This window comes from Schistocerca serialis, chromosome 3, assembly GCF_023864345.2.
Source record: "Schistocerca serialis cubense isolate TAMUIC-IGC-003099 chromosome 3, iqSchSeri2.2, whole genome shotgun sequence".
NCBI classification, from domain to species: Eukaryota; Metazoa; Arthropoda; class Insecta; order Orthoptera; family Acrididae; genus Schistocerca; species Schistocerca serialis.
The window spans coordinates 71,694,239-71,719,842 of record NC_064640.1 but is presented as its reverse complement, the minus strand read 5'-3'; the positions used below and the strand labels follow the sequence as shown (position 1 = coordinate 71,719,842).

The 25,604-nt window shown below is 38.8% G+C and overlaps 1 protein-coding gene across 1 annotated transcript in view; it reads right to left on the bottom strand.

The window, feature by feature from the left end:
• Window positions 1-1,342: 1,342 nt before the first annotated feature.
• The window catches only part of LOC126469724 (transmembrane ascorbate-dependent reductase CYB561), a 64,499-nt gene continuing 40,237 nt past the window's right edge, over window positions 1,343-25,604 (bottom strand). Inside the window, exons 3-5 of the mRNA XM_050096915.1 lie at window positions 14,674-14,882; window positions 11,525-11,685; window positions 1,343-1,750 (exon numbers count right to left, since the gene is read on the bottom strand). Coding sequence (XP_049952872.1) covers window positions 1,591-1,750; window positions 11,525-11,685; window positions 14,674-14,882 — 530 coding nt within the window. The 3' untranslated portion in view covers window positions 1,343-1,590. The remainder of the gene's footprint in view (window positions 1,751-11,524; window positions 11,686-14,673; window positions 14,883-25,604) is intronic.

Sequence of the window (25,604 nt, the reverse complement as noted above, 5' to 3'; positions counted from 1 at the left end):
ACCTTGTGCTGTTGGCCAGACACTTCCTTCATGACTCACCATATGGTTTTAATCTTATCCTGATAATTGGCTTTCCTATTTGCATACAGCATGTTTTTTGCCTGCCTAATGAAATTTTAAAGCACCTTGTACTAGTTTTTGTTATGACCTATTGCAGCTCAGTTGTTACTACCCCTAAAATTTTGATATAATTCCCACTTTGTTCTAAATCATAGTCTTGTCCCCATTAGCCACCCACATTGCCTGTTAGTGCCAGCACCTTATCTTAAACATGTTAATGGATGGCAATTTTCAAAGAGCATGACAAATGTGTTGAGGAAAACATTATATTTCTTCTCTAAAGATATGTGCACTACGAATTTCTAAGTTATTTGTTGCCAGTAGATTAATATTTTTAAATATGTTTTTAATTCTATTTTGTGTTCCTACAAATGTGCACGCACACATGCTTTCTATGAAATGAACCAAGAACTTTCTAGCTTGAACAGACAAAGGATTTACAGGTAATTTTATCTAATGTGTAACAGATGGAAAATGTTGCTATCAGAGCACAGGAGGGGTTGACATGCACCTTTTTTTTTAAAGAGACTGATTTTTTAAAAAAGAGACTGATATTTTTTACAGAATCCAGCTGCCCCTGCACAACATTCAATGACTTATTCAGTGCAGTGCTTTGATACATCAACAGATTCAAATGAAATGCCACTTTTCATGTGTATGGCCACTCCCCACTCTGCAAAGAACACCCTGAAAAATAGCCAGCTAATCTGTACCCAGTTATAGGAAGTATCTGAATTGTCCTACTGCTTAAGTGGTGCTCTGGTATACCAACAATGTCAAAGTCAACATCAACAAACAGTTCACTGTCTCTAATACTTCATTTTTGTTCCTTTGTTACAAACACTTACCTCAGCAAAAATATTTATCAGCTGCATTCAGTCTAAAAAAGTGCTGCTATAACACTGCAAGAATTTTTACACGAGAGAGAGAGAGAGAGAGAGAGAGAGAGAGAGAGAGAGAGAGAGAGAGAGAGAGAGCGCATATGTCTAAATACACATGTGCACTTTAACATAACAGTTTCATTGGAATTTGCCAACAGTAGTGAATAATGCACCTCTCTTAATAATATGCAGCCTCACCAGATCTGCAACGACTCCTTTTAGGCAATGGTTGATTGGGTCTTCTGCAATCCTGTTTCAAGCATGATCTAAATTTGAATTAATTCTGCAATTGGAACTGTAGTTTCACACATGGTGTATTATCAAGCCAGTTATTTTAGCAATATTGCATTTTTAAAACCACTGTATTCTGAGCACTACATGTCCAACAAAAACTTCTCTACAGCATTTTATCTCTGTTTTATTTCTGCTTTAATGTTTATACAGAACTAAACAGGACAAACATCTGTATTATACTTTCATACTATTTGTTATACAATAGTCAAAAAGTACACAAATAAAAATGAGGTAAAGACATATAAAAAGTAATAACTTAAGTACATGGAATGCAACAGCAAGCACTGTACATTTAAAATTACATAACAGAAAATATCACAAGGTTTAGGCCAACCACGAAAATGTTTACTGCAGATTATTCATAACCTCCACCAAGAAGTATTTCATCTTCAGGTCGTGGCTGGCGTTTGTATTTTGACTCTGTCAAAATAAACATTACCAGGCATGCAAACACCACAACAGCAACACCGATGAAGTTAATTAATAATGTTTCAGATGTCAAGTCACTGTATTTCCTGGAATGAAAAAAATGAGGTAATTAGAGTACTTTTGTTATTTCAAGACTACTGAATTGAAAAAAATTCAAGCAGTAATAGTTATAATTTTATTACTTGCAGATATGAAATACTCAGGATACTCAAGACTACATCACAATTTCTTGGCTCAAAACTACTAACACTTTGGAGGGAGAATATTAAGTACATGGTAATCTTACATTCAGGTATCTCGGTGCATGGAAACTGAAAAATAAACGACAATCCTGTCTCAAGTTAGGAGACAAAAGCAGATCAACTAAGTTCACTGGAACAAATGAGATACCCTTCACCTGTATCAAACAGGCCACCTTGTATAGTAAAATATGTATCTTACTTCCATGAAACTATACTTAGTAACTGAAGGAGAAAGTTCGATACTTTCTAAATGAGCGGGCTGGTATGCAGGAGCAAGCAGTGAAGTATCAACTAGGTTGAAATTCATTCTACAGTGCAGTGTAACATAAAGGAGTGTTGGTGCCTTTACTTTGGATGTATACACACGACTCAGGGATCGGAATGCACTGGACATATGTTCCATATTGTTAAGAAATACCTCTACCTTTCGAGTTAGTATTTATTCGTGTGACTGGTTGTCTTGTCCTCTTATTTTTACCTCCAACAGTCATTTTGCTCTTGTGGATATGCACAGAAATTTGCCTCCTTAGGATGCCATTAAAATCTCTGATAAACTTCTCTGCCTGTAGAAGCACAATTTCTGAAGTGTGTCACTGCATTTAATATAATTATACAACTATGCCATAATACTACCTATAACTGAGTTGTGCTAATTCTTTTCACATTTGCAGACCATAATCTTTTCAGGGTAGAAAACTATTAACTTGGAATCACTGAGGGTATTGAAAGTGAGGTCACTGAACTGAAAAACACAAATGTTCAAAACTAAATGGAAAAATGAAGATGATGTAAACCAGTGAAACCAGATATGTTACTATAATTAATATAAACGAGACTCTGCATTTTAATTGTGGTCCAAATTCACAACATGCTCGAAGAAAACATTTTATTATAAACTGAGATAACAGAAGTTTTGCATTAATATTTATTAAAGGTAAATAACAGACTGAAAAAGGATTTCAGTTAGAAGAAGTAACAAATACGCAAATGTCTAGTTAATGCATGCAATTACGATCACTTATACAGCACACACAACTGTTTTTAATATCATTTCAATTTGTTGTGACAATTGTAAAGCTACTTATCAATATATATTATTTGGTATCCAACATGTGTCTCATGTATCATAAGGGAAATGATTACAATGACTTGCCAGAAAATTTGACATTACAGTCTTTGTTTTTTTAAGCCACAATTAAGATTTAGTATCATGCATCTGGTATATTGAACCTTATCCTCTTAAAAATAATGTCACATCCTATGCCCACACTAAGAATGCAAATTCAAATGCAGGATTCTATTAAATTTTGAATTTCTTGAGGACATGATGCAAATCTTGATAACTGCTTCAAAACTGTACATGACAATTTGTTCCATTTTCTGGGAAAAAAAAGAACCTTCAAGTACTGTATTTAATGATTTGTGTGTAACTAGTCCATGCCAAAATTGCAACTTCGATAAGGGAAGATAATTCACACAGCACGTTTCAGCCTGCCTTCCCATTACTAAGCATGGATGCAGAATACAGCACAAACTGCTGAAAAAATGTTTTGCACTTTCACGATTTGCAGTTGGCTTTTTATCAGAAGCCTCACTTTCATTATTCTTTTGACGCCACACAATTACTATGTATGGATACCCGAGTAGTTGGGGTAAAAGTAAACCAGCACTCACTGTAGTTTAAACATATTGGGGCATGGACTGCAAACTGCTTCCTAATTCACACATTCTGCAGAAGGATGCTTTGCATTAGTCACATTTTTTTATGAAGTTAACCTGCCTCACAGGTCAATAGGCAAATGGCAAAAACTTCTGCACTGCCTCGTATGCCTTATCTTCACGACCTCCGATACTCTAACCAGCATGAGATAATGAGAAATGTAGTTGCCAAAATTCATCTTCCGGCACGCTCTGAAGATTGAAGTCAGACACTTGTCGCTGGACCCTGTTTGGTGTAGTGATGGCGACATTTCAAGCACAGTCTGGTTAAGACTGTTGCAAGTGCTAACTGTGCATTTCATTTGTGAGTCATTCATGGTTCTTGTTTTTCAAGCACAATTTCTAAAACTGCACGAGTTAGCGACAGCTTTCCTGGACCCATTGCACTAAGGGATGGGCAGTGTATAGCACACAGAGGCTTCGAAGGGTGCTGAGAGAGTGAGCAGAGGACAATTGAAAAGCCTGCGTAGTCGGATGTACTCTATGCGAGAATCGAAAGCAAACTCCAGGAGGTAACAGACAAAATGGATGCACCCAGTACAGGAGATCAAAGGAGTCATCAAAGGAGTCATCAAAGAAGGAAGAATAGGTTGGGTGGCCACACATGGCAGACAAATGGCACGCAAACCTCCTGCGGAGACAGTCACTGCAGTAGGACAGTGGTAGTTCAGCAGCAGCTGCATACATATGCTCAACCACACTAGTGTAGAAGGTGTCAGTGACCAAATGGATGCCACAATGGTGGATAGTATAGGGACAGCGTAAGAGGGACATATGTGCAGATGCATAAACAAAGCACCCATAGCGTAGTTTTGAACAGACAAGGGACTGGTACAAACTGAGGAGGGTGACGCAATCTGCACCCCAGGAAGCATCATTGACAACACACAAGATGTTGAGGGAATGTGTACATGGGATGACCAAGGAAGTTTCCTATCAAGCATGAGTCCCACGAATTTCGTAGTTTCAATGAATGAAAGAAAGAACAACAGGCCCAAGATGTAAAGATGGTGGGAGAAACCACATGTGCCACCAGAAATTAACACATAGGGTTTCGACAGTGGAAAAAACTAAAGCCATCATCAGTGCTTCACGAGTAAACACAATCGACACATTGCTGAAGGTGCCGCTCAATGAGATATCTGGATAACTGCAATAGATGGCAAAATTGTTAACAAAAAGGGAGCCGGAGATGTCTGGTGAGACACAGGCCACTATAGAGTTAATGGTGATAGCGAAGTGTACGATGCTCAGGCCAGAACCCTAAGGCATAGCATTTTCCTCGATAAAGGTGTCCGACAAGGCAGAACCCACATGGGCCCTGAAAACTCTGTCTTTTAAAAATTCCTCAAGGAAACTAGGCAAATGGCCACAGAAGCCCCACGTGTAGACAGTATGGAGGATACCAGTCCTCCAGTGGGTGTCTTAGGCTTTCTCCAAATAAAAGAACACTGCCAGTGTCTGGGATTTCCACAAAAGACCATTCATAACCTGGGTTGACAAAGGGACGAGATATTGAACAGCAGAACAGTGCACTCTCATTCTATACTCTGCAGTGGTTAGTAAATTGCGAGACTCGGGCCACAATACCAGCCAGGCATGAATCCACCTTCCAAACACAGCTGGTGAGAGAGATGGGGCGGTAGCTGGAAGGAAGGTTTTTGTCCTTACTGGATATGACAGTGACTTCATGCCAGCATCTCAGATATGGGCCCTCTTCCCAGATGCGATTGTATGTATGAAGGATAAAGTGCTTGCCCGCAAGAGAAAGGTGCTGCAACATGTGAATGTTAACAGCATCTGGCCCTGGGGCAGAGGACCAGGATGAAGTGAGAGCATGATCTAGCTCCCTCACAGTAAAGGCAGCATTGTAGCACTCTCAATTCTGAGAAGAGGAGGGTATTGCCTGAGCCGCCTCTGCTCATTCCCAATGGTGGAAGGCAGGGTGATGTTGGGAAGAGCTCCAAATTTCCGCAAAATGGGAGCCCGAGGTGTTGAGATAGCAATAGGGTCCACAATGACATCGTCTGCTACTGTCAGACTGGAAATTGGGGAATGCATCTTGGTCCAAGAGAGCCATCAGAGGTTAGCCCACATGATGGGGGTGGGGAGGGGGGGTGTTTTGGAATAGTTAAAAGAACTAGTGAATGAAATCTAGCCAGCTTTTTTGCTATCACGAAGGATACGACGACACTGTGCACCCATCTGTTTATAATGAATGCTGTTTGCTGTCATGGAATGGCTTAAAATTGCGGAGAGCATGTCTTCATGTGCAGATTGCATCACAGCAAGCTTTAGTCCACCAAGGGACTGGGCTATCGCTTGAAGAGGAAGTGCAAGGAATGGAATGTTCTGCAGTGGTAAGGGTAACATTTGTAAGATATTCCATCTCTTCATCACAGCTGGGGAAATCTTTGACATCCAAGGTCGCCAGGGAGGAGTAAACCCACCAGTTGGCCTTAGTAAGCTGTCAGTCGGATGTGCACGCAGGTGGGGTACAAGTCGGCAAACAGATAGCACATGGGAAATGGTTGCTCGAGTATGTGTCAGAGACCAGACCACTCGAGACGATAGGCAAGCTGGGCAGTGCAGAAGGTTAGGTCCAAATGGGAATAGGTGTGCAAGGAGTCTGAAAGGAATGTGGGTGCTCCTGTGTTAAGGCAGAAGACGTTAAGTTGATTAAGAAGGTCAGCCAAGAGAGCACCTCTTGGACAGGTTGTGTAGTAACTCCTACGGGAATGGTGCACATTACAGTCACCAAGCGGCAGAAATGGGTGAGGTAGCTGCCCATTAAGCTGGAGAAAGTTTGCCTGGTGACATCGAATGATGGAGAGATATAAAGGGTACAAAAGGGGAAGGTCCAGTGAGAAAGGAAAGTCGGACTGCAACAGCTTTGAGATGGGTAGTCAGGGAGATGGGTTGACTATGAACATTACCCTTTATGAGCAGCATGACTCCCCCACGAGACCGAATGCTGACCTCAGGGAGGAGGAGGGGGGGGGGGGGGGGGGGACAATGTCAAAACGGACCGGGAAGAAATGCAGAAGCTTCAAGTGGTTGTGAGGATACAATTTTATTTCCTAAAAGCAGAGTACAAGTGGATGCTGCGATTCTAAAAGCAACTGTAAATCCTCTGTTGGATCAAAGGCCGTGAATGTTCCATTGGAGGAGAGTCACAATGAGAAAAATGGAGGAGTGTCAGATCAGAGGCTGTCGAGACGGATCCTACTCCTTGAGGTCCACAGAAGCACCAGCTGTCTTGTGCTGTCTGTCTCCCTAAGTCCAATGTAGAAAAATGGTTGGTAGTGCACACCAGCAACATGGAAGTTGGCTGGGCAAAGGTATCCCGTGGCGATACCGTCAGAAAGGATCTTTGAGTCAGCGACGGAGAAGACCATTTGCCTTTGTTGGACTACTTTGATCCTTTCGGGTAAGCAGAGGAAGACTCAGGTGTTGGTTGGCTGGCTGGTGGAACATAGGAAGTCTTCACGGGACTACTGCTCCTGTCCTTTCTGGCATGCTGTTTGTGTAGCAGATGACCTCACCCCTTGTGACGAGAGTTTGACGGACTTTTTTGCACAGCAGGACGAGGGAACTGTGATGCTACCATGACACTGGACGATTTCACATCCTTTCACATCCTCTGAGCTGAATTTGATGTCATTTTTGCGTGGCCATGTCCTTCATAGAGTGAGATGTAACAAGAACAGTACTGTAAGTGCCAGATTGTAGAATGCAGGGTTTGCGACTAGCCAATAACTTGCAAGTGACTGGGTAAGAAATTTTTTTCCTTTACCCAGATCTCTTTGACAGCCCATTCATTGAGATGCATGAGAAAATCTTTAGAGGTAGCGGCATGGTCAGCACTGCAGTTGATACATCGGGTAGGAGGAGGTGGACAATCTAACTGTTGCGCATCCCTACCACAGGTTACAGATTTGGCCCAGTGTCAACTAGACATTCAAGTATGGCTGAAATGACTACACTGGTAGCAGCATATCGGGTTCAGAATGTATGGGCGGACTGTGACAACTTCATAGCCTGCTTTGATCTTTGACAGAAGCACCACTCAAACTTCCTGGCAGATTAAAACTGTGTGCCGGACCGAGACTCCAACGCAGGACCTTTGCCTTTCGTGGGCAAGTGCCCTATCAAAACGCACTTTGCTGCAGAGTGAAATCTCATTCTGGAAACAACCCCAAGCTGTGGCTAAGCCATGTCTCCACAATATCCTTTCTTCCTGGAGTGCTAGTTCTGCAAGGTTTGCAGAAGAACATCTGCGAGGTTTGGAAGGTATGAGACGAGCTACTGGCAGAAATGAAGCTGTGGGGACGAGTCATGCTTGGGTAGTTCAGTCAGCAGAGCACTTTCCCATGAAAGGCAAAGATCCTGAGTTTGAGTCTCGATCTGGCACACAGTTTTAATCTGCTAGGAAGTTTTGTATCAGCGCACACACTGCTGCAGAGTGAAAATCTCATTCTGGAAGCAGCACTGTATAAAGAAAGTGTGTGGGCACTAAGGAGTCATCTACCTTATTTCCTCACCTGATGGACGCCAATGACACCCTCACCAGAGAGGTATCTTTGGATTTCGGCCTTGGACCATTGAACAGCGAAGCAGCAAGCAGTTTTGCCCGAGAATCAGAAGTAGTTTCCAAAAGCAAAGTTCCATTCTGTGAACGAGAGCAGGATTTCGCAGGGCTGGCAATTGCATCGACACCTTTCCGAATAATAAACTGATTTACCATCACAATTGACTGTCTTCAGTACGTGAAACCACGAGGTATCTTTGTGCAGCTGGAAGGGTCTGAATAGTTATCCCACTTCGTTTACGTTTTGTAGACGAACTGTGAAGATGATTGGCTCATTGCGAGAAAATCCCCACAATTACCAGCATTTCTGATGGTGTATTCCTTGCAACTGGGGGCCCCCTTCACAAGGGGGCACACCTGCTGTAAGTGATTGTTCATACTTCATGTCACACCTCCCAAACACCTTACAGAGGGATCATCGGCAATTTTGGAAGCTCAGGCAATCAGCTCTCCCTGGACCTGGCCTTTACCAGGGGGTACATGTGACCCAGGGCTGGGAAGTATGTGTTACCCAGTCACCTGTTATGTGTCAGACATGTTGCCTGGCCTTCAGAAGTGCACAGAGAGGAAGAAAAAGAGGAACTTCAAACACTGAAGCGGAGGAAGGCTAGGAGAAGGTAAAAAATGAAAGGAGCAAAAACCAGTAGTGAGATTGTTCTTATGTCAGCTACAGACAATGCAGAACATTCCCAAAAAACAACACAAACATGTTCCCAAGGGAGGGGAGAAAGAATAGCAAGAGGATAGGCATGCAGCACGCAGGGGAAGAAAGATGCTGCAAAGGTTGGGGCCCCGTGTTAGCCAAGCACGAACCCGCCGAGGAGTGGCGACCCCGAGATGCAATTTTGAGTAGTAGCTTAGTTTTCAAGTCTATTACAGTTCATTGCTTAGTAATTTTGAAGTGATAGTTATATAACAAGCAGTGAACACATTTACCCCTCAAGAACTGAGCCTACAAAGCAAGATTTGCCACACTTTTGGTATTTGTTTAGGCATCAAGTATGGGTGGTATTCTAGTGGTGCTAGTTTGGAATGCTCTGCACAAAACAAACCCATCTGCACTTATGAATGTGGTATCATGTGTTTATATACAACAGTGAGATTTCAGGACACTGGAGATTATGTGAATAATGCATACAGTGGTTTATTTTAGTTGAAAGACCCATAAATTTTAACAACATTTAAGGGAACATGATCTAATGTCTGCTGTTTGAAAAATTGAGATAAATATAAAAATTAATTAAACCTAATTACAATTAAACAAAATACTCATGACTTAACAATTTCAGGAAGTTATAAATTATTTGGTACCAAAGTTATTGCAATGTTTCTTTACATTTCATGGGATAACCTTTCGATTTAGTCATTGCCTCAATCTCGCTCAGTATCAAGTCTACCAGGTGTCCAAGATGATCTTGATAGATAACTATGAACCCTGAAGTGAGCAGTTACTGTATCAGTTCCCTCTTTACTGGGATTCCATAATGTAACCGATTTTCAGCCTTTCAGCCTCAATTATGTTGAGATCAGGGAGAACACAAGCTACACATTTTGAACAGTCAAGATTGCTTTTCTGACAGTTCTTAGAGCAGATTTTGTTAACTCAGTTTCTTCATACCGCTCACGGACATTTCTCAACCCGACTTTGTAGTGCCTCCATCCAACCCCTCTGCTATTTCTTCATACGTGTAAGATTCTTCAGAGTGTTACTGCCTCATTCCTTTTACTGTTGTGACCAACGGACACTTTGTGGTACAGGAGATATTGTTTTGAATATCTTCCCTGTCAGCTCAGTTCACTTTAAAGAAACAAAGCAGCAGCAGCAACAGCAACAACCTGAGTATTACAGTTTAAACAGTGACCAGAATTCTTTTCCTCATTGGATAAAGCAATAACAATACTCACACATTGATTTGTCTGGACAGAATGAACTACCTGCAGCTGCACAAGCATGTAAAATAGTGAAGTTTTTAAACCACTGTCAGCTAAATATATTTATTTATAATAAAAATAAAACATATTGCATTTTCTGAAAGTGGTAAATATTTCATACACAAATTGAAAAGAAAATTACAAGCATAATTAATTTATTTAGTATACCACAACCCATTTACATCTCATGACATTTGATAAAACTAAGGGGTGAAACTTCAAAATTTATGTGAACTTGCATTAAAGCTTTTACAAAAGATGTGGTATGCTTTCATAGTTAAGAAGACTGTATCTTGTCTAATTGTGAATGATGTAATACAGCTTTTGCACATTGTGCTTTGAGGGGTCATTTCAATTTTGGATGTGCAAATATAGTTGCATAATGACAAAAAGGATTGCAGACATTATGTTCACCCCCCCCCCCTTTAATACCCTTTATTAGTATTCCTAACACATTCATCTCTTCTCAAGAGACAGTAATCATACCATTCCAGTAACTTGTGCCACACCATCAGTCGTGCATTATTTCATTATAAAGGAGTGTTCAAGCAACAAATTATCTGCTTCAGTGTCTGTGGGAAATTAACTAAGCTAACAATCTTCTTTATCCATAGTGTCAATAGATATCAAAGAAACATTAATGTATTAACGTTTCAGATTTCTTTTTGTAACAGGAAAAGATCTGAACTTTTGAGTTAAAATTCCCGCAAGGAGTCCAAAAATTTCCAGTTATTTACAGTTTTAGTTTTATGGAGACTAGATTATCTTGCAAAAAAATTAATAATAATAATAATAATAATACACTTCCTGTAGGAATACACAGTATGGATAACACTTAAATGTCCCACCACTAACGTTGCCATTTGATAGCAATGTTTAGTTTATAAAAATGAATAAATCTAAAAGCTAATGTTAAATAATAAATCAAATTAAAAATATATTTACAAAATAATTAGTGACAGCAACAGGTCTTCATGTGACACCACAACAGGAATACTTAGTTACACACCACTTTTCTTCCTTGCATTTTCAATTCCCATGGCTCTATATAAATCAATATTTTTCTTCAGTCATCAGTAACAGTGACAAGTCACAGACTACTAAAAGAGCAAAATTATATGCACATTATTTTTATTAATGAATTTCTCAGTCAACTACTTTTCACTGATATCAACTTTTGTGAATGAAGACTGACTGTCTTAAACTAACCCCAAATACAAGCTCTTCACATGCCCGACCAAGCAGTGAACCTTAACACTCCCAACTCAAAAGTATAAATTTCTGCTACTGTGTCACCATGCTCTTTCCCTGGTGTGCAAATGCAGATTTTTAAAAATCATGATTTACTAAACATTCAATACAAAAATTTTACTTACGGAGTCTGCATGAAGAATGCCTTTTCAGTCATACCAAGAAGAGAAGCGGCAACAGAACATACAAAGGCCATATTTCCAAAGTATACATGTATAGGCAAATATGCCGACCTCAGTGATATTTTTAAGCCAGGGAAGAGAAATGTGACGAACCCAGTTATAAACTGAAACAGAATTTGTTAATTATTTGTAGGAAGCTTTTTGCTAGTTTGTGTTGTTAAGCTTAGAAACATAAGCTTTATGTTTTAATACACACACTCTTAATTTTTTTTGAATACAAACTAAGCAAGATCATTAACTTCCGACTGCTAAGGAGAGTGTGCAGTATAGATACATTGTGCTGTCATAACCCCAGCATATGAAACAGCCTATACGCAGACTTCTAACAATATGTTAAAATGGACCAGTCCAATACTTTACTTGATAATGTCACCTCATATACATAAAAGTACGTTGCTCTCAAGCCCTTTATATAGTATGCCATAGTAGAATATAGCTTCTTGAATATTAGTAGATGATCATACAAAAGTGAAACTTTATTGATAATTTAAAAGATTTATTCTCTCAAATATGACATCCACAGATGATTCTGAGAGAAAGAGGTTAACTCTTAAGAATTCTGTGATGTAGTAGTCTTACTAGTGTTTACTGACAGGTTCTGATATTTAGTTGCTTAGATCACTTCCCGTTATCTTTACTTACAAGTAAAATTCTTATTGTGCTGCATCATACAGGTAAGAAAAACTATTGCCATTTAATGTTTTATTTTTGCCTATCAAACATGTTTCACCTATGTTCTGATATGTAAAAATACAACTCAGTTGCAGAAAGTGGAAGTTTCTCTTATTTATATCATCATGGGCTCTATAGTAAGAAGTGTGGGGTAGAGGTTAACAATGCTAGCTGGTGTGCTGCAGGTCACTAGTAATTTTTTATGTAGTGTTCCTCAGTTCTGGAATGTTATTTAAATATCTTATGAACATGATGTCTAAATATTCAAGGTTGGCATGAACACCAGCATTCTAGGATGTTAATAAGAATAGTGGCACTCTCCATGCAGGAGTTCACTTCTGTTCTGGCTGTGTGGGGGTGTCAGTCAGCAGTGTATGTGCTTTCAGCACTAAGTATATTACTTTATTAACAAGTCTACCCTTGGATTTGGACTCCGTTGTGGTTCCGACGTAGAAAGATGATTAAGCATAATTTAAGTAGCAACTGAGTAACAATGGTTGCAAATAATAATATGTATAAATTCTTTCAATAGTATGTTTTTTGCTTTTTCTTTATTAATTATATTTTACATTGTGAGAACTGGAATGAGGGTGATTACATATCTACTTTGTTTTCTGGAGGTACCTGATGAGACTTTCCCGTCAATTGGTTGCACTTTAACTGAACATCAAAGTAAACTGTGCATACAGCTGTGTGGAGATATTAACATTGTTATTTTAGTAATATATACAGCCAAAAAATAAGCTTTTATAAATGTCCCACAATGGACTCTAGAATTAGCACAGTTCATGATATTCCTTCACCACCATTACACTGCTACAGCAATTTCCAACAGAAATCAAACCAGGTAGTTGAGGCAGGAAGGTATTAATCTAAACAACCAATTAGAGGAAGCAATGTATTTAGTCCATCAAAGATGACTTATACAATCTACTTTAAGTTTACAATGTAGAAAGCTGACTGGAAAGGAACAACTGTGTGTTGCTTTCAATTCATGGAAAAGGAAATGGTTGGGGAATCAACAGGAAACAAGCCAAGGGAAATACATGAGCCATGCACCCAAGCAATATGTTGTTGTTGTCAGTCCAAAGACAGGTTGATGCAGATCTCCATGCTACTCTATACCGTGCAAGCGTCTTCATCTCCAAGTAACTATTTTAACTTGCATCCATCTGAATCTGCTTACAGTATTCATCTCTCCCTCCCTCTGATTTTCACCCTCCACACTTCCCTACAATATTAAATTGCTCATCCCTTAATGCCTCTAAACATGTCCTGCCAACTGATCCCTCCTAGTCAAGTTGTGCCACAAATTCCTCTTCTCCGAATTCTGATCATTAGTTACATTAACTACCCATCTAATCTCCAGCATTCTTCTGTAGCACCACATTTCTAAAGCTTCTATTCCCTTCTTGCCTAAACTGTTTATCATCCATGTTTCACTTCCATACATGCATACACCCCATACAAATACATTCAGGAAAGACTTCCTGACACTTAATGCTACACTTTATGTTAAATTTCTCTTTTTCAGAAATGATTTCCTTGCCATTGCCACTCTACATTTTATATCCTCTACTTCCACCATAGTTATTTTGCTTCCCAAATAGCAAAGCTCGTCTACTACGAGTGTCTCGTTTACTAATCTAATTTCTTCAGCACCACCTGATTTAATTCAACTACATTCCATACAACAAAAACAAAAGGAACAAATAACATATGAATGGTGAAAGCTACTTTTTTTAAGTGATTCAACTGAGGATTCTTTGTTAAACATTGTTTATTTTAATAACTAAAGACTTTTAGCATAGTTTCACAAACTAGCATGAAGATAAAGGTGACATGCAGGTGAAGGAAGAACCACCTATGAATTCCAGAAATTGTCATATCAAATGGAATAATTCTAATAACTATCTTTGACTTGCTTATCAAGGTGAATTACCTGTGAATTCAAAAATTTAACAATTCTACATTTCTTCTAACACAAACATACACAAGATACACCTCAAATGTTCATTGTGGAAAGAAAATATTGTTCATTTAAAAATAAGTTATTTAGTTTTTCTTATCGTTCAGTAATCTGTTGACAGTTTCACTTTCGCATCGTCTTACACTAGATCAAGCTCTTGCTCATACCTCTGTGCCTCTGGGAACAATGAAAAATGACATTTACCAATACCATTCAGTCTTTTTCACAACTGACTGACTTTAAGATTAACACACACTCAGCAAACATCTTCCACAAATTTTATAGAAAAAAAAAAGATTAGAAACATTATGTCCATGTTTGAATTCACACACAGCAGTGCTAGTTAGAACTTAATGTGGAAGTTTGCAAAACTGATGACAAATGTTTTGTTACAGTTAAGCTCTGTCAACACTACAAATGCTTCTACGCAAAAAAATTTATTTTCTAATACCTGGCAAGCAAATAGTATAACAGCTGTCAACCCAATCCAGCTGTGAAGTGAGTACATATTAGGAATTGGAGGTGTAGCAAGGTTGTGTGAATCGAAGACAGCCTGAAGGCCAATCACAGATAATATAAAAGCAATTATCTGCATCACAGCATGGGTCACCTTCAAGTGGTACTTGCGGAAATTTGGATAAGCACGATACACCATAACACCTGTGAAACAAAAAAATAGGGATAACATTCATTCATATGCATAAACTGCATCTTAATAAATATTGTTTTATGCCATACAATTTGCACTTGACAGATCATCCAACAGTAGAGAGGTCTAGTTCTTTTTGTCCTTCCCATTCATTCCAGAAGTCTAGACTCATTCTGAAAATTTAAAGTTTCATCATATGAATGAAGCTATGATTCTACTGTTTTTCATTACAGTCTTCTGATCTAGTTGAGCCCTTTCAGAAGTGCAACCAGCACAAATGTTCTTGTGCACTACTAGCATCTAGAAATGCCTTCCAGTAAATAACCCACTGAAATGTTTCAAATAGTTGAAGAAACTGCTATGGCCATTAGATGCCCAAAGGGTTGAACACTGAAGGTGACAACCAATAAATGAACTTATTTCAGAAGTCCACAACTTTACATCACATGTATCTCCTTTTGTTCTGCACATTTTCTGGTGGAGCACAGTGGCATGACTGTACTGAACTGCTTGTCCATTGCTACTAAGTGGATCTATTCTGATGAAGCTTGGTACATTATGCAAAAAAACAGTTTGAGACATAGCAAGTTGGAAACTACTCCACTTTCTGTGTGTTCTGCTCCCATGAATAACTAAAATGTTTTTACTCTTATTCTACATTTAGTACAGCTGCACACGCAATATGAAATACATAGAGGCATACATCAAATTGTTACTCAAGATAAACTCCATTTGAATGTATAGTTAATTTTTTATTTTACCTTCCTGATTACAAGGTTACAATTGGTTTTAGTATAAGCCTGAGCAATTTAAAGTTATGGTTAACCTAAATTACAATGTCATCTCATTAGAAACCATTTTGAGCTAATAGGCATCATAAGTGGTATTGTTACCACTCATTAGAAAGCAAACATTTCCAGTTTTTTGGAAACATATTTTAAATTATTTGAAAATAATTTACATATGAAATAACTGACATTAAAAGTTTGAATCCTAATTTCAAATTCCTGTAAGATTCTTAACTTAAAAGCATTTTATTGCTATGTTTTCTGAATCAGAAAACATTTCTCACTAATTAATTTAGTCACTATGATTGAGAAACTTAGGATCATAACAGACTGATTTCAAGCTGGATGCCATACTTGTAAATAGGGGATGTCACACTGCAGATTAATAATAATGTTCTATGTACTTTTATAATATAATAACCTGCAACACTTACCATATACCATATAATAATGATGTATTAGAGTCTGTGCAAAATAGTAAAAACTAACGATTTTCAAAGCATTGAGGAGTTTCACAAATCTCGCCATATGCTTACACCTGTCTAAATAGTCACCCCTCCACCAAAATCATCAGTCTGCCTGGCAACATTTTAACTCCTGTGTGTGTCAAAGTGAAAGTTTGCTGTTGGGAATAACACTGAACATCTATGCAGCTTTAAGCCTGCAACAGGCAAACAATGATGTATACCTCGCTCAGGGTTCTCATTACAACACACAATGTCTTAAAATCTGTGCTGTGACATCATGTGTAAGATGTAAGTATTGTGTGTGTATCCTCAAATTGTTAATATTTGGCCACTATTATTTCTGCACAGTGTATTTCAGATTGGTGACTGTACAGCAAGTTTTGTTATGTGCACTTATTTCCATGTATCTGTCACTGTACATTAGGCCATTGTAAAGTGCAACAAATACTGTGCCTCTGACTAATGGTTGAATTAGTTCTCTTCTGGATATATTTATGAAGGAAGAGGTATGCTCCTCTTTACCTGTGCAAAACTTATCTGTAAAATGGGAACTGACCAACAACAAAGTTATAGTTCAAATAAAGGGGAAGGAGCCATATTTAAAATTCACTTATTGCGTAGTCTACATCAGTGGTCTGCAACTGGTGTGTTGTAGCACACTGTTGTGCCACCACAAACTGAAGGGTGTTACCTGAACATTTAAATATTACTGTAATAAATTAAGATAAGTCTATTTTAGACACTACAAATTTTTATGTTTGAAAAGAAATTTAAATTGAATTATTTCTTTCAGCTTTAAGTAAAAAGGTACTTTATTCTTTATTTAATACATGCAGATAACATACTTTCACACAAACTAAACATTTTATTTATTCAATATTGTTGTTATACCTCGCTTAAGTTGATTGTATTCCTGCCTGTATCAGTATACTGGCTATGCCATTAAGATTGGAGTTCTTTGTAATGCCATATTTTCCCCTAAAATTCTGGGTATTACACCCTCTCATTTTTATTGCCTTAGTGCGATATTTGTTCCAGTTTTTAGCCAATTCTTAAACTTTATTGATCTTTTCATTCACTGCCAAAGGACCCACAAATTGTCAGACAACAATACAGTATTTCAGTTTGACAATATTGTTATTACATCCTGGACTTCTCACAGAGCATTTCAGTTCAGTTTTATTACAGCTGTGCTCTGCACTAATGAATATTGTGATTGCTACACCAGCATTTTATATTACAGTCTTAAATTTTTTTCGATATGGATAAGTTCATTGTATGGTGTCATCTGGCCTTGAGTGCAATTGCTGAAACCCTTGAGCCCAAAGAAAGCAGTTAAAAAGTCAATACAGTAATGATTATCACTCTTATCAGTTTCTTTGGTGTGGTGATAAAATATGCCCAATCACAGACAGTGTTGTCTGTTAAAACTAATGCTGCTGCAGTTCCCATTAAATTGAAACATTTGTCAAGAAAACATTCCTCTCTTTTAAGCAAAGATATGAATCATTTTTGTCGGTTGATACAACAAAATGAAAACAAGTGAAACTTAGTGCTACATCAGCACATGTACAGGATCTTACCTTATTGTAAATGCCAAAAAGAATCACACACAGTAGCAGAAACACAGTAAATGCCCACATATAAAGAAATGGTAAAAATAGTCCTTGGTTCAGAAGATTCTAATGAAATTTAAAAACCTTTGTCTGCTGACACCATCAGCTGCTGAGCGAGTGACATGTCTGGAGGAATCAAATTATGAAGAAGAAAATAAAGACCAGTTTTAAGTTCTCACTCCAGATCATTTCAAGTAATTTCTTTTTGTGACTAATAAATTTGTGGTTTGCAATGAATTACTGGGGGAGGACTGCATTATAGTTGGTACAGAAAGAGTTGCCTGTATGACATGCTGAGTGAAAGGATTTGTGGGTAATGCACACAAACTGAATCCTAACAAACTGATCATTGTCTCATTCACTGGGAAGCCACTGTTGTTTGAAGTCTTTGCCATCTCCTCTCAAAATTGTAATGTGCAAAGTAGTAAAACCCATGGTTCTAAATATGTGGCTTTTTGAGACACACAGACACACAGAGAGCATGTGTGTGCATGCCTGCATGCATGCTTGCATGTGTCCATTCATGTATGGAGCATGTGATGAATGCTTGTTTACATGCCTCTGTGTATGCTGTAATTAATGTAAACTTGTCCTCAAGCACCCTATGTGAGCAATGCATATGGGTTTTAGTACATTCCTAGAGAAATCATTTAAAGCCAGTTATTGGAACTTTTTAAGTAGGCTTTCTCATGACGGTTTACATCTATCTTCTAGAGGCTTATGGTTCAGCCAAACAAGCTAGCAACTATTCGTGCTGACCTCAGCATGCATTCAATATCCCTTGCTAGTTCTATCAGGTATGGATCCCGAACACTAACAATATTTTAGAATGGATCACACAAGTGATTTTTAAGCAATCTCCATTGTATACCGACTGTATTTCCCCAATATTTTACCAATAACTGAATTCTAATCAGCAATTTACTCATGACTACACCTATGTGACCATTCCATTTCATATCCCTACACAGTATTACACCCAAGTATTTGTACGATTTGACCAATTCTAATTATGTCTCACTAAAATTACCATCTTAAGATAAATTTTCATGTCATGAAAGCGCAGTTTTATGTTTATGAACATTTAAAGCATGTTCAAAATCTGCACAACATTCAAATCTTATCAAGATTTAACAATATTTATGCAGCTTCTTGCTGTGTGCAAGCTTTTTCATCTCCCAGTACCTACTGCAACCTACATCCTTCTGAATCTGCTTATTGTATTCATCTCTTGGTCTCCCTCTACGATTTTTACCCTCCACGCTGCCCTCCAATACTAAATTGGTGATCCCTTGATGCCTCAGAACATGTCCTACCAACCGATCCCTTCTTCTGGTCAAGTTGTGCCACAAACTCCTCTTCTCCCCAATCCTATTCAATACTTCCTCATTAGTTATGTGATCTACCCATCTAATCTTCAGCATTCTTCTGTAGCACCACATTTCGAAAGCCTCTATTCTCTTCTTGTCCAAACTATTTATCGTCCATGTTTCACTTCCATACATGGCTACACTCCATACGAATACTTTCAGAAATGACTTCCTGACACTTAAATCAATACTGGATGTTAACAAATTTCTCTTCTTCAGAAACGCTTTCCTTGCCATTGCCAGCCTACATTTTATATCCTCTCTACTTCGACCATCATCAGTTATTTTGCTCCCCAAATAGCAAAACTCCTTCACTACTTTAAGTGCCTCATTCCCTAATCTAATTCCCTCAGCATCACCCGACTTAGACTACATTCCATTATCCTTGTTTTGCTTTTGTTGATGTTCATCTTATATCCTCCTTTCAAGACACTGTCCAGTCCATTCAACTGCTCTTCCAAGTCCTTTGCTGTCTCTGACAGAATTACAATGTCATCGGCGAACCTCAAAGTTTTTATTTCTTCTCCATGGATTTTAATACCTACTCCGAATTTTTCTTTTGTTTCCTTTACTGCTTGCTCAATATACAGATTGAATAACATCGAGGAGAGGCTACAACCCTGTCTTACTCCCTTCCCAACCACTGCTTCCCTTTCATGTCCCTCGACTCTTATAACTGCCATCTGGTTTCTGTACAAATTGTAAATAGCCTTTCGCTCCCTGTATTTTACCCCTGCCACCTTTAGAATTTGAAAGAGAGTATTCCAGTCAACATTGTCAAAAGCTTTCTCCAAGTCTACAAATGCTAGAAACGTAGGTTTGCCTTTCCTTAATCTTTCTTCTAAGATAAGTCGTAAGGTCAGTATTGCCTCACGTGTTCCAGTGTTTCTACGGAATCCAAACTGATCTTCCCCAAGGTTGGCTTCTACTAGTTTTTCCATTCGTCTGTAAAGAATTCGTGTTAGTATTTTGCAGCTGTGACTTATTAAGCTGATAGTTCGGTAATTTTCACATCTGTCAACACCTGCTTTCTTTGGGATTGGAATTATTATATTCTTCTTGAAGTCTGAGGGTATTTCGCTTGTCTCATACATCTTCCTCACCAGATGGTAGAGTTTTGTCAGGACTGGCTCTCCCACGGCCGTCAGTAGTTCCAATGGAATATTGTCTACTCCGGGGGCTTTGTTTCGACTCAGGTCTTTCAGTGCTCTGTCAAACTCTTCACGCAGTATCATATCTCCCATTTCATCTTCATCTACATCCTCTTCCATTTCCATAATATTGTCCTCAAGTACATCGCCCTTGTATAGACCCTCAATATACTCCTTCCACCTTTCTGCTTTCCCTTCTTTGCTTAGAACTGGGTTTCCATCTGAGCTCTTGATATTCATACAAGTCGTTCTCTTATCTCCAAATGTCTCTTTAATTTTCCTGTAGGCGGTATCTATCTTACCCCTAGTGAGATAGGCCTCTACATCCTTACATTTGTCCTCTAGCCATCCCTGCTTAGCCATTTTGCACTTTCTGTCGATCTCATTTTTGAGACGTTTGTATTCCTTTTTGCCTGTTTCACTTACTGCATTTTTATATTTTCTCCTTTCATCAATTAAATTCAATATTTCTTCTGTTACCCAAGGATTTCTACCAGCCCTCGTCTTTTTACCTACTTGATCCTCTGCTGCCTTCACTACTTCATCCCTCAAAGCTACCCATTCTTCTTCTACTGTATTTCTTTCCCCCATTCCTGTCAATTGCTCCCTTATGCTCTCCCTGAATCTCTGTACAACCTCTGGTTCTTTTAGTTTATCCAGGTCCCATCTCCTTAAATTCCCACCTTTTTGCAGTTTCTTCAGTTTTAATCTACAGGTCATAACCAATAGATTGTGGTCAGAGTCCACATCTGCCCCTGGAAATGTCTTACAATTTAAAACCTGGTTCCTAAATCTCTGTCTTACCATTATATAATCTATCTGATACCTTTTAGTATCTCCAGGGTTCTTCCATGTATACAACCTTCTTTCATGATTCTTAAACCAAGTGTTAGTTATGATTATGTTGTGCTCTGTGCAAAATTCGACCAGGCGGCTTCCTCTTTCATTTCTGTCCCCCAATCCATATTCACCTACTACGTTTCCTTCTCTCCCTTTTCCTACACTCGAATTCCAGTCACCCATGACTATTAAATTTTCGTCTCCCTTCACAATCTGAATAATTTCTTTTATTTCATCATACATTTCTTCAATTTCTTCGTCATCTGCAGAGCTAGTTGGCATATAAACTTGTACTACTGTAGTAGGCATGGGCTTCGTATCTATCTTCGCCACAATAATGCGTTCACTATGCTGTTTGTAGTAGCTTACCCGCATTCCTATTTTCCTATTCATTATTAAACCTACTCCTGCATTACCCCCATTTGATTTTGTGTTTATAACCCTGTAGTCACCTGACCAGAAGTCTTGTTCCTCCTGCCACCGAACTTCACTAATTCCCACTATATCTAACTTCAACCTATCCATTTCCCTTTTTAAATTTTCTAACCTACCTGCCCGATTAAGGGATCTGACATTCCACGCTCCGATCCGTAGAACGCCTGTTTTCTTTCTCCTGATAACGACATCCTCTTGAGTAGTCCCCGCCCGGAGATCCGAATGGGGGACTATTTTACCTCCGGAATATTTTACCCAAGAGGACGCCATCATCATGTAATCATACAGTAAAGCTGCATGCCCTCGGGAAAAATTACGGCTGTAGTTTCCCCTTGCTTTCAGCCGTTCGCAGTACCAGCACAGCAAGGCCGTTTTGGTTATTGTTACAAGGCCAGATCAGTCAATCATCCAGACTGTTGCCCTTGCAACTACTGAAAAGGCTGCTGCCCCTCTTCAGGAACCACACGTTTGTCTGGCCTCTCAACAGATACCCCTCCGTTGTGGTTGCACCTATGGTACGGCTATCTGTATCGCTGAGGCACGCAAGCCTCCCCACCAACGGCAAGGTCCATGGTTCATGGGGGGGGGGGGGGGGGGGGGGGTGTAGATGATGTACTGAGTCAAATGCTTTTCATAAATCAAGAAATACTCCACCTACACAACTGTCTCTATAAAAAAAAAACTTTCAGTATCTTAAGGCAGGAAAGTGAGAGTTGGGTTTCGTATGATCAATATTTTTTGGAATCCACACTGGTTGGAATGGGGAAGATCATTCTGTTTGATATCTCATTATTTTGAGCTCAGAATATGCTCAAAGACTCTGTGACGAATTGATGTCGAGGATATTGGGCAGTAGTTTTGGGGATCATGTCTACTACTATTCTTGTAAATAGTTGTGACATGTACTTTCTTCCAACTACTGGTCACAACTTTTGTTCAAGGGCTCTATGATACAGTATATATAGAGGGACTAACTTTGCCACAAATTCAGGATAGAATCTGACAGGGATTTCATTGGTCCCTGGAGCTTCATTCAATTTTAATCATTTCAGCTGTTTCTAAACACCACTGACAGCAACACTTTTCACCCATCTTTTCAGTGGTATGATGGGGCAGTTCTCCTGGGTTTCCCTTTGTAAAGGAACATTTGAAAACTGAGTTAAGCATTTGAGCTTTTGGTAAGCTACCCACAATTTCAGTTTGTATCTCATTCCCTAAGGACTGCACACTAACTTTAGTGCCACTAACACTAACAGCCTTTACATATGGCTAGAATTTCTTTGTTTAAGTCCATTTGACAATATTCTGCTACAGTGATCATTAAAGGTTTAACACACTAGTCTCTTGACAACTGTGTTTCTTTCAGCACCTCTATCTACAGATCTAAGTTGTTTTACACCTATTATGTAGTAATATGTTTCCTTTAGACAGTTCTCTGCAGAGACTGTATACCATGTAGGGACCTTTCCATCATCAATGGTTCTACTGGGCACGTATCTATCCTGTACATGGTCAACTATCCTTTTAAATTTTAGCCATAGTTCCTCTACATGCACCTGTCCTGTGTTGAAAGTTCCTCATTAATATATGCCTATTGCCTTTTTTATCTAGTTTGCTGAACATATACCTCCTACTTTATTTAATTTTCCTTTGTACTTTGGTAATCACTGCTGCCACAACCATGTCATTGTCACCGACATGAATTTCGAAGTGGACATCCTCAAACAGGTCAAGTCTATTTGTTGCCATTAGATCTAATATATTTTCATAATAAGGTAGGTGTTCCTAACAATCTACTCTAGGGAGTTTTCAGAGAAGGCATTTAGTAACGTTTCACAAGATGTCCCATCACACCCACCATTAACAAAACTGATTTTCCCCAATTGATTATTGGATTATTTAAGTCTCCACTGATGACACTATGATTGGTTACAACACAAGATGAGTCTGGTGGGCAATACAAGGCTCCAGTTACCTTTTTATGCCCACCCCTGATACTGCATCTTGCTCAACAATTGCTCATGCAGCTTCAATTTCTATCATGGTGGATCTGAGTTTCTTGTTTACTGTGACACATACACCACTTCCAGTCCCCATTAGCCCATCCTTTCGATGTAAACAAATTTCCTCCCAAAATCTCAGAGCTATCAATTCCAGGTTTCAACCAGCTTCCTGTACTTAGTATTATGTGAGCTTCACTGCTTTTCAGGAGTGCTTCAAACTCTGGCACTTTGTTGCAAATGCTTCAGCACTTAACTACAAGAACTTTAATCCTCTCACTTGTGGGGGAATTCCTTAGACTTCTGCGTCCCCTACAGCTGTCATCATCTGGACTGGATGGAGAGTCATCCAATCTAAGAAACCCTTGTGCACACCCCACACAGAGCTAGCTACCTACGTAGCAGCCTTTGATGTGTAGTGCACACATGACCCATTTTAAGGGGACCCTACAGCTCTCAACTCTATGGTACGAGTTCAGGAAGTCACAGCCTAGCTTGCCACAGAACATTCTAAGTCTCCAGTTCAGTACTTCCACTCAACTAAGAAGTGTGGGGAGAGGGAGCAAGCAAAGTCTGTTCTGCGAAAATGCTGTGAATTGTGATCTTCAATGAAACTCCATGTGTAAGGCTGGTATTCTCAGTCTTAACTAGTAGTCACTAGATGATACAAGTATGACCTCTTAACTCTGACAGGCATTTGTTTCAACATGCACCATAATCTGCAGTTGGTTGCATTCTGTCATCAATGGCTGCCAGAATAACCTCTTAAGTATGCTGAATGAGGCACCAGGCAGACACAGAGCACTGTGTTCCTGTCCCTTGCTGTCATTTCCCAAAAGGGTACCATTAGTCGGCAAGAAGTTTGAACTGCTGATGGTTAATTGATACATAAATGTCTACCATTTTGCACTTGCCTCTTACTGACATGGAATTAAGTAAATTTGTCCACAAGTGGAGAGTCCCATTGACTCAGTTTCAGTTAAAGAGAGCAACTTGTTATTGTTTGTTACAGGGATCGATACAACACCCTAAGTCATCTGTCATCTCTATTTACCCCGTATAGGATGCCTAGCTCTACCATTGGCACGCCAGTCAGTCAGAGTCAAGTGGACAAGTAGTGAGATTCTATACTTATCACGGAGAACACTGTATCTACAGCAGAGGATAGTACTTTATGTACCTTTGGTACTACATGATTCTAGGGAGCTCTTCCAACATATCAATTTGCAGCACCCAATTGTTTGAAAATAGTCAGGGAGATTTCCAGCTGCTTGTTAACATCAACTAACTTATTTTTTTGTTAGTGAGATCAGCATTCACAGTTGTGCTGCATTGTGGCTGGTGCACTGTTTTACAGGGCAGTGAACAAATAACTTTAAACTACACCTGCTGACTATCTTAATCTGTTGATCTAAAGAATTACTAATTCCATGTAAGAATTTAAGCAAATACACAAAATGAGTTTTATTAAGGCAACAGAAAAAGCTGTGGTAAAAATTACTAGTTTCTCAAAACTTTTACACTAAACTTATGGAACCTGTTGTATATACACTTTTTATATTTAAAACTATTTACAGTTGCTGCAGTCGCCCATGCCTAAAATTGTGAAACTTTAAGGTTAATTATAGCCACAAAAATGTAGGTAGTCTTCACTCCTCTTGAAAGGAGAAACTAGATTTAACAGTTTTAGTTATAACATATGCTACAGTAACAATCAAATGCCAATTTATTATGAGTTAGTTTATGCAAAGGACTACTGTTCTAAAAAATATTAGAAGAGCACAAGTAAGTTTTAAGCTCACAATTGACTAAAACCAGCATGAGTTTATCACAGCACTTGCAAATGTGAAGTTGCACAATACATCACAGTACAAAAAAGTATTGATAAAATCAATACAAGATTGTGCAGAAAGTACACAAACAGTAAAAAATGCAAATCTCAGCACATGTGGTTTCTGAAGTCTGCTTTTACATATACACAAATGTGTAAACTGAACAAATTTTTTGCGTGACTACACTGGCATACCAAAGATGAACACTACAATGTCAGTCTATATCAGTCAAAG